We start from the raw sequence: 9,966 nt of genomic DNA on the forward strand, positions 1-9,966 counted from the left end.
GAAGACAGGATAGTAATGAACTGACTTGGGTGTTCTTACTCAGTGTTCTTCGACAACCAGGTTACAGGTAAAAGTTTTTTTCTAAAAATACACATCATCTTTGGGAAACAGGAGTGACTGGTGGAAGAAGGGGGGGAATCTTTCCACATTCAGGCAAACAATACTGTCAATGTGTTTGGACTAGAGTTTATTTTAGAAAGATAAAGGATGGAGGCGCAGTAATATTTGGCATTTTTAATTTAGGTTTGTTTTATTTAAGTTTAATGTTAATTCCATGCTGTGTTTCAGTAAGAACAATACAGATTCTGTATCTGTGGCTCCAGTCAGATATCCAGTAGTACAAATTAGCTTCAAGTTACACATACTGAACAAAAGAGGTTGAGCGAGCGAAGGAGGGAAGGGGGGGGTCCAAGGGGAAAGGGAAGGAGAAGAAACAAAGAATTGAACACGCATGCAGGCTTTTCCATACCACCTTCAATGCTAACCTGCTTTAGAGGGAGAGTAAAAGTAGGCAAGAATGAGCAGCCACGGATTGTTGAACTGTTACCAGCACCATGCTTTTCAGCAACATTTCAGCAGAGTTTGAAACACTTTTTACAGCAAAACCATTAACAACTCTCCAAACAATCTTAAACCACTTCAAGCTAACACCCAATTAATTTTAAACATTGGTATAAAATTCGATTTAAACAATTAGAAAAAGGAAAAATGATACCACAATGCCTCTATAGTGTGATTAACCTCTCTCTTAGATGCTTGCATCACCTAGAAGTCTAATGGCTTTTGAATGTAATTTCCATTTCTAATGGTGATCTTGCCACATCTGGCAGGAGACAATACAGTAATGCTGAAAAAGCCTCTATGCAGTCCTGTTAGTGTCTTAAAGAACCTAAAAGCTGGGACCAGTAAAATCCACAGAAATTCACTCTTGCCTTTAAGAACTTTTGAAAACTGTTTTCAAAAAGGAAAAAAAAAAAAAAAAAAAAAAACAAAAACAAAAACAAAAAAACCAACAGGGCAGGAACCTAAATTCTGAGACCAAATGTAAAAGTCAGATTTGGTGGTTCTCAGTGACAATGGGGGAATTTCCAATGGGAGTGGGATGGGAAGGAATGGGGTGGTCAGAGATGGTTTCTCTTGTTGGCTTTTGTGTCTCACTGATTTTCATCTTCCACATCCTGCAGCGCTTCTTTATTCTGCTCTTCACCTGCAAAGAAGAATGAGTTAATTATTTTATGCTGACTAAATGAGACTGTTGTGGTAACAAAGAAAGGTATCATTCCAAGCATAGACTCCTTATATGTGCTATAATTGGTATTACACACAGACAGCCAAAGGACTTCTACCATCCTTGACACCCGAGATGCCTAAGCCAAGAAGTGCTGCTGGATCAAGGTCCTGAATGATCAATAGTCAGGATGAAAAAAACTGATGCATAGTAAAACTATTTTTATGCTAAATAAGCTCTTGAAAGTAGACAGCCAAGGTAACCGTATTATTAAATGATTTTCAAGCTTTCGTGTATATTTTGGGTCAAAATACTCTTTCTCAATAACCTCACCTCTTCAAGAATCAAGGGTACTTAATAGTTTTTTTTTGCTAAAATCTACCCACAAGCTCCATGTGAAATGCTTCAGTAGAGAACTGAGCAGTAAAATGCTCCAAAGTAGTTCTATAGTTTTAGAGGGAGGGTTCTGCTTTTTAAAGTGAGTTTACATTCTGTATCTTAGCCAGTCATACCAAACCATAAACCAGATTTCTTACTCCAGAGTGAAATGGCATGCTCAAAGTAAACCAGACCGCTGAGGTTATTAAAGAAGGGCATTTGGACCTGTTCTCTCATGCCATTTTTCTTTTCCCTTAAAACATGATGATTGGCCTGAGGAGTTTCAACTGCACTATGACATGCAACAGAAAGCCAGCCTATTCACTGGAGAATCATCTACCTATTAATAAGCATTAAATAAGTCAGCCATAATAAAGAAAGCATGCAGGCTTTTGCTAAAAAATAATGAAACAGGTAAAAGTTACATTCTTTTGTGCTTTAACAATTCACTACAATTCCTATGTAGTTAATAGTTTGAATCAAAATAAATATCAATTAACTAATCCAACACCATTATGGTTCAGACAATCCATCCATTCATATTGCTTGTTAAATTACTTAATCAGGATGGACAAATGACACTAAGACAGGCTGCCTACCAACATAAAGCATTTAAACCGAGGAGTGCTTTTTAAATAGTCTGAAAGACCTTGGTATGATAAACAATGCTGTTACGGTAACAAGGATTAGGTAAACATAGTTTTAGACATTTTAAATTTTCTTCTCTGACAAAAATGTTTGATAGTGAAATGTGACTCTTAAAAAGTACGTAAAGTACATAAGGATTTTTGACTCATATATAGAAAAAGACATGCAATGAAAGACAAAAAAACCATTTACTGAGGAAGAAATGATGCACCACCCAATGGTTCCCAAAATAATGTATTCAAACTTAGGAAATGATAGGAACATTCACGCTCATTTTTAACAGCAATACACTGCCAAAATATGGTTAACAAACAACAATAAAGCACACTCTAATTCACTTATAAGCAACCATTAGATTTGCCAAAAGTTCCAAGTAACTTTGGCATAGAATATTGTCAGATGAGTCACACCCAACCAGAGGTAGACAGGGGTAGCAGATCATAAATGTCTTATAGGTTTCACATCCTAGAATGTAGAACAGGCAGTTTTGTAAGCAAAAGGATGATGATATATGCAGGCATGATTAGTGAAGAACCAAAACTAAAAAGCAGAATTCGCTGTGCCATGATAATGACTTACAAAGTAGAGTTTTTAGGAAAGGAAGAGTTGGATTTTCCTTTAGGAATCTATATTGCAAGGAGAAAGGGAGGGAGAACAATCATATGAAAGCCACATTACAAGAAAAATAAACCGAGAGAGCAGGACAAAAGAAAACACCAATGATTTAGGGGAGTCAGATCTGGGTCTTTTTACTTTGTATAAACTTCACTCTACAAAGTATCTGTTCCTCTTACCTTTAAAAGGATGAAATAATATCCTCTTAAAAGGTATACAGAAGTGGGGGAAAAAGGTTTCTTTGGATATGTATTTCTTTGCCCGCTGTTTCCTGATTTTGGTGGGGGAAAGAAGGGAACAGGCAGAGAACACACACTTCCTTTCTATGGACTTGTGTATGAAACGGTCCTCTGAACACAGGTTAAGAGAAAAGGACTGAAATCAATTGATGAGAAAAAGTGGTAATGTTTATAAAGATGTTCCGACACAGACAGAAGTGAACATACTGTGCAGTTAAAAAAACATAAAAACATCTCAGTAAAAGCTAGGGAATTACATACACACTTCTTCCTTTAGAAACCCCTAATTCAAGTGTTTTTCAACACCATTTTTCATAATAAAATTAAAAAGGAGAAATGCTCAACTAAATGCTCAACTAAATCCAAACATCCTGGGAGACTGCCAATTTCATGACTGCAATTTTGCACAGATTCTAAGTCACAAAACCAATTTAATAAAACATGTAATACTATACCTTTTAGGAAACTGGCAAATAAATTACTAGTACCCACAACAATTTGTAAATTCAGATAATTTAATTTTACTAAAATGTCCAGAAACTACTTGAATTTTTCACTGTTAAACCTGTTTCATAATTTTACCATAAAGCTCTTAAATGAAAATTAGTCTGTTTCAACCAAATTTAATCAACTGTCTGAACAAAGTGATGAGAACTGAAGCAAATGGATTTTACTAGATTTAAATTAAACTGTTAACAGGATGAAAGAGCAATCTATACTGAAATGTAATAAAACATCTCTGTACAAAGAACGTTCACAACTATGTAAAGCAGTTTCAAGAAAACAGCCTATCATAAAAGGCAATCTATTTCACAATATGTTTGATAACCAAGAGAAAAAATTCTTCGGTTCTATGTAAAAACAAAATGACATATAGTTTACTTTGATTAACCAATTATTGGTTACCAGTGATAATTTATAAGAGTAGCATTAGAAAATATAAACATTTAGCTTTATAATCTAGCAAGTTTAGTTACAGAAGGTGGCATGAAATGTCTAAAAAAAGCAATGTTTCTAACCCAGGTCACCTTCTTTGTTATTTTCACCCTCAGAAAAATGCTCCCAGAAGTCATAGGGGTATATACCTTAACTGAGGTCAATCCCGCTTACCAAACTCTCCACATGTTTTCCTTTTATCCCCTCAGACAGGCAGAGAGATACTAGTCTTCTCTGAGCTGAGGGTGACTGTGAAGAGTCCACAGCTGTTTGGCCATTCTTCTGAGTAGTTATTGTTTAGAATGCAAAAGAATGTTAAAGCTGGAAGGAACCTCAAGTCATTAGTTCAGAGATGGTAAATTGGTTTTGAGTCCCACAGACTGGTAGCGATTGCCCAAAGTGCTGTGTTGGAAGTAATTTGTAGCTCCATCTGGCTTTGTTGGGTAAGTGTGCAAGTAGGTCACACGTGCCACATATCTCAAGCCAACCCTAGTCAAATACCTAAATATTTCATAATGCTAGTTAGCACTAAAGTTAAGTCACCTAATTCTCACTTTAGGACCTAAGGAAGTCTAAAATCTGACTCTATCTTTCCAGAGCAAGGAAACTTACAACACACATGCCCGGAAAACCCACTTTCAGAGGTACATTTAAGAAGAACAATGCTTCCAAAGAGTCCAGCATGCTGGCTTGAACAACAGACATAGCTAGCCTCAAGCAACACAACATATGCTTCGGTTTGGGTAATATACTCTTAAAGGATCTGTAACTAAAACCGACAAACTTCTTACTTCCCATACCACCACCACCAACCGTAAAGCTATCTCATAAAATGGCCACATCACTAGTTTTTGCGCCCCGTGTCCTCCCCCCACCACTCTTCAATGATCTATCATGGATTAAAAGGATTCTTTGGAATAAGTAGAATAAAACCTCCTTTAAAATCAACAATTATGACAAATTTGGGCATTCAGAATAAATATTAACCCCCATCACAAGACTGAGTTTTGTAAAATACTATTTATAACTAAAAACAAACAACAACAAAACAAGAGATTATACCAGACCTCTTAGGTAAGGACTAAGGGCAGAACATTCCATTTGCTCTATAAAATCCAGAGACAAACAAGTTCCTTCTTTAAAGATTTCCAGAGAAGATGATTCATAAATATTTACTGACACCATCTAGTTTTAACCTGAGGTTACCAGTCAGCCAAAGCAGTGATCATGACATTCAAATACAACTACTTAAGTAAATCCCTAAAATTCAATCTGAGAAAGATAAAAGGAGCTGCTTCCTGCCTCCACCTTCCAAAACACAGTGAGAGAAGCAAACCAAGTTTAGCAAACATTAGAGACAAAACTTTTAAATCTTCGAATAAAAAAAGACCCCCTTTTCCAAACAAGTCTTTTACATTATCATCGTATAGCCCCAAATGGAAAACTGTACTTTGAGATCATCTGCTGTAAAGGTAATAATTAAAATTCAATAGTTTGGAGGATAGGCTGAGTCTAAACTGTAGCTTAATATGAAGAAATACCAAGGAATTCCTAAGAGTAAAAAGACTCAACAAATTAGAGATGCATTTAACTTTGGAGTTTCCTTACCATCACCCTGCATGTCTGAAGTCCATAGTGTCAGATTATCACGTAACAACTGCATGATAAGCGTAGAGTCCTTATAGCTTTCTTCACTCAGCGTATCCAGTTCTGCAATTGCGTCATCAAAAGCTGCTTTTGCCAACCTAAAAGTATTTACATAAATATATTATAAAAACAAGCCCCAAAACAGAAATGACACATTAGAAATCATTCTTTTTCTTCAGTTATCCTACAGTCTGTAATAGTGACACTGAGTATCTTGGCTTTAAATACTGAAATAAAGGAAAAACAGATATAACTGATGAAAATTAACTCTTTAATTTTGTAGTCTAGCACATGGAGGCAGGAAAATTTTTAGAGCACTGTTTTGTTTTTTTTTTTAAACAAACATCCCAAGGTAGAGCTCAAACTCATACCTAGAGATCAAGAGTCGCATGCTCTATTGACCGAGTCAGCCAGGCATCCAAGAGCACCATTTCTTACCAGGCTTTTGACAAGTCTATCAGGAAACAGAATATACAGACCAAATTCGATCCTGACCCACCACGAAAATTATGCATAATAAAAGTATTACCAAGTTCCAGTCAACAGCTCACTTTTTTAATTTAAAAAGATGAAATGTTGGACAGCCCAGTTTAATTACAAAGAATTTAATATTAACGGGGAAAAAAAGGCAATACAGAACCCACGGAAATGTGATATATAAGCTATCTGCTAGAATTGAAAAGAAACAAAATCAACGTTTACTGGGTATGGTGTTGGTGTAGGATGAATACCAAGTGATGCGGGACACCAGTGGAAAAACAGAACAAAGGAAAGAAACACTCTCGGTCCACAATGAACATCTAGGAATAGAGACGACTGATACATAAAACTATTTTAAAACAAGTATGAAGTGCTACTCTGGAGAAAGTACTCAAGAAACCCTAGAGGACGAGGAAGTCAAATACGAACTCATCTTAAAGGGTAGGAGAAAAGCATGAATGGAATACTAAAAATTAAAGCAAATTCATAGGGGCGCCTGGGTGGCTCAGTCAGTTAAGCGTCTGCCTTTGGCTCAGGTCCTTGGGATCATGGGATCAGGCCCCGTATCGGGCTCCCTGTTCATTGGGGAGCCTGCTTCTCCCTCTCCCTGTGCTGCTCCCCCCGCTTATGTTCTGTCAAATAAATAAATAAAATCTTTTAAAAAATAAAGCAGATGCGTAAGAGCAAAGGCATGCAGAAGAGGAGAAGACTTAAATCGAAGTGATATGTGGGACAGCTGGACTGGAGAATGACAATGAAAGATCCAATCAATACTATCAGCTGAACAGATAGCTATTAACTTCTTCAGTTAAGACCTGTACCTGTTTAGACAAACTCAACTGGGAATTTAGAATGTTTTTAGATGAATAAATAATGGTTTGCATGTAAACGAATCCACCTCCCATCAGGAAAAATCTCTCCTTTCAGCTCTCCTTCCAATCTGATTCCTATATACTCAAAGAAGACTCTAAGTTATTAACAACAAATACATTATTCCAATTATAGGAGGCACCTAAAATAGGCAAATTCACAAAGACAAAGCAGAGATTAATGGGGGCAGAGGTAGGGGATCTGGAGAATTACTGGGTAGTGGTTAATGTATTTCAGGTGATGAAAAAGTTTTGGAAATATCTTAGTGGTGACAGTTACACAGTACTGTGGGTGTATTTAATGCCAATCAACTATACAACTTAAAAATGGTTAGAATGAGGGGCGCCTGGGTGGCTCAGTCAATTAAGCGTCTGATTCTTGATTTCGGCTCAGGTCATGACCTCAGGGTCATGGGATCAAGCCCCACGTCCAGTTCTACGCTGCTGGAGATTCTCTCCTTCTGTCCCCCCATTTACTTACTCTAATTATAATAATCTTTAAAAAAAAAAAAAAGGTTAGAATGATAAACTTCATGTTGTATTTTACAATAATTTTTACAAGTAAAAAGCTATGTACATAGAGCTAGCTAGCTCTTAAATTTCTATTTGTATCAAAAATTGGGAGCAATCTAAAATATATATAAATGCGGGAATTAACATACGAAGACGGAGAACTGGTCATCTTAAAATAGAAAATACAAAATACGTACACTAAGAGCATAACTACATTAACATGCCTACAAAGACTAAAACATAATATAAAAAAAAATTCCATTATAATTCCACTCTCCCACTAACAAGTTAAAAATTCTACCTACCACCAAAAATTTTCCCCATCAACATAATGCAAAACTGCTATCCTAGTGAACTGAGACAGGGTGCGTCTTAAAATCAAACCAGTTTCATTAAGAGCCAAAAGAATTCTCTGTTACATGGCCAAGGCGGCAAAAGCAATCCCAGAAAACAAGACAATTCTCTTTTGTAACTTTTTCCACTTTCACAGTGAGAGTTTTTGTTTCTCTTCCATGACTTACCTGCAGGCACGGTCGGGGGAATTAAGAATTTCATAGTAGAATACGGAAAAGTTGAGAGCAAGACCTAAGCGAATTGGATGCGTGGGTGGAAGTTCTGTCATTGCAATATCACTAGCAGCTTTATAAGCCACTAGGCTGTTCTCCGCAGCCTCCTTCCTGTCATTTCCTGTGGCAAATTCAGCCAGATACCTGTGGTAGTCCCCTTTCCTAAAACAAAACAAAATAAAACAAATAGAATTAGGAAAAATACTTTTTAAGTGAAAGTAAACTGTTAAAATTTTGTAATCTATAAAATGAAATATGTGACAAAAATATATTTAATAATTAACATGGATACTTCAATAATTTCACAGTCTCTTTCACCAAAGACTGACTATTCACCAAAGACTGACTAGTCTATTCAGCTTTCCTCCTCAAAGTTCAGAATACCAAGTATAAGCAAAATCCTAGAGAAATCAACTGGAAAGCCTAAAAAATCAACAAATTTTTGTTGATAGATGATAGAATTAAACATAAAAAAGTGGTTCCAAAAATGGCATTGACAGTTTGTGAAGTAAAACTTCTACATAAAATGTTGAGACTGAACTATGTAATACTATGTAATACAGTGCTACAGCTGATGGGTAACTCCACACAAAACCAAATGCAAACAGATAAAACCTAGTACTCTTACAGTAAATAGTCTTACCATCTTAAATGCAACAATTGTTCACTAGCAGTGAATATGCAAATGAGTACTCAAAAATTAAGTTTTAAAAATCATTCCTCCCATGTAACTACCCTTCTAACATTAAACAACTGTTCTTAAATAAAAGCTGAACACCTACACAAAAGAAGTGATAATTCTAAGGGGGCCAACATTTAATCTGACATTTTCCCTTCTAGTATAGAACCTACATTTTATAATAGAAAACCTTGGACTCGCCAGTGTTAGCTGCTGGAATGAGGTGTTTGTCCAGTACATCCAGAATGTCACAACAGATTAACTTTAGCTCAGTCTCAACCTGAAAAAAAAAAAGTCAAAAATTGTTTAAGTCTAAGAAATTACATAAATTATGACACATTCTCCCTCTAGTTTTGAGAAGAGAGCCACAGTAAACATAATACACATCTCTCTCCAAAACTTCTTCCCCACTCTTGATATAAAAGCAGAGAAAAGTTGTCTCCGGGTTATAGAAATTATCTTCTTTCTACATGCTGTTAGTTTAGTGCTTTAAAAAAAAAAAAAAAAGGCCAAAAAAAACCCCACCACCACACAGAGACACCTGGCTGGCTCAGTTGGTGGAGCATGTGACTCTTGGTCTCACCGCTGAGATCAAGCCCCGCACTGGGTGTAGACATTACTTAAAAATAAAATCTTAAAAAGAAAAAAAAAAAAAAAAAAGAGGAAGAGGGAGAGAGAGAGAGAGAGAAATACCCCCAAGCCAACAACCTCATGATTCAGCTACATAACTGAGAGTAACACTAATTACCAAGTGCTGTACATTTATATTAATTAGCATATTTAATGAGGTATAGACTATGTCTCCATTTACATGGGGAAACAAAGATTATGGTATTTGGCCAAAAATCACCAACTTAAAGAACTTCAAGAGGGACAGCTAGGATTTGAACCCAGACAAGCTTAGTCTAAAGCCTAAGGTCACAGTTTATAAGGGACAGAATAAAAATTCAAACCCGGGTACAGTCTGCCTCCAATGCTCATGTTCCTAACCACTACTATACCCAATAGCCAATCACTCTATTGGCTGAGATCCATCAGTTATGGCACCAAAAATCTGTACACTGAAGTAAATATTGCCACTTATCTAAAATTTATCACACTAAAAATGCATACCACCACCAAAGACACATACATATCCTGTTCTCTATTTTTCATTAATTCACGGTGA

General features: G+C 36.2%; 1 protein-coding gene across 1 annotated transcript in view; it reads right to left on the bottom strand.

Annotated features, from left to right (window-relative positions):
* Positions 1 to 224: 224 nt before the first annotated feature.
* LOC103667175 (14-3-3 protein epsilon) overlaps positions 225 to 9,966 on the bottom strand; it is a gene marked incomplete in the record, with an annotated part of 104,026 nt that continues 94,284 nt past the window's right edge. The window contains 4 exon segments of the mRNA XM_040641122.1: positions 225 to 1,207; positions 5,653 to 5,789; positions 8,075 to 8,281; positions 8,972 to 9,078. Coding sequence (XP_040497056.1) covers positions 1,155 to 1,207; positions 5,653 to 5,789; positions 8,075 to 8,281; positions 8,972 to 9,078 — 504 coding nt within the window.

Source organism: Ursus maritimus, unplaced genomic scaffold (assembly GCF_017311325.1).
Source record: "Ursus maritimus isolate PB19 unplaced genomic scaffold, ASM1731132v1 scaffold_24, whole genome shotgun sequence".
Classification (NCBI taxonomy): Eukaryota; Metazoa; Chordata; class Mammalia; order Carnivora; family Ursidae; genus Ursus; species Ursus maritimus.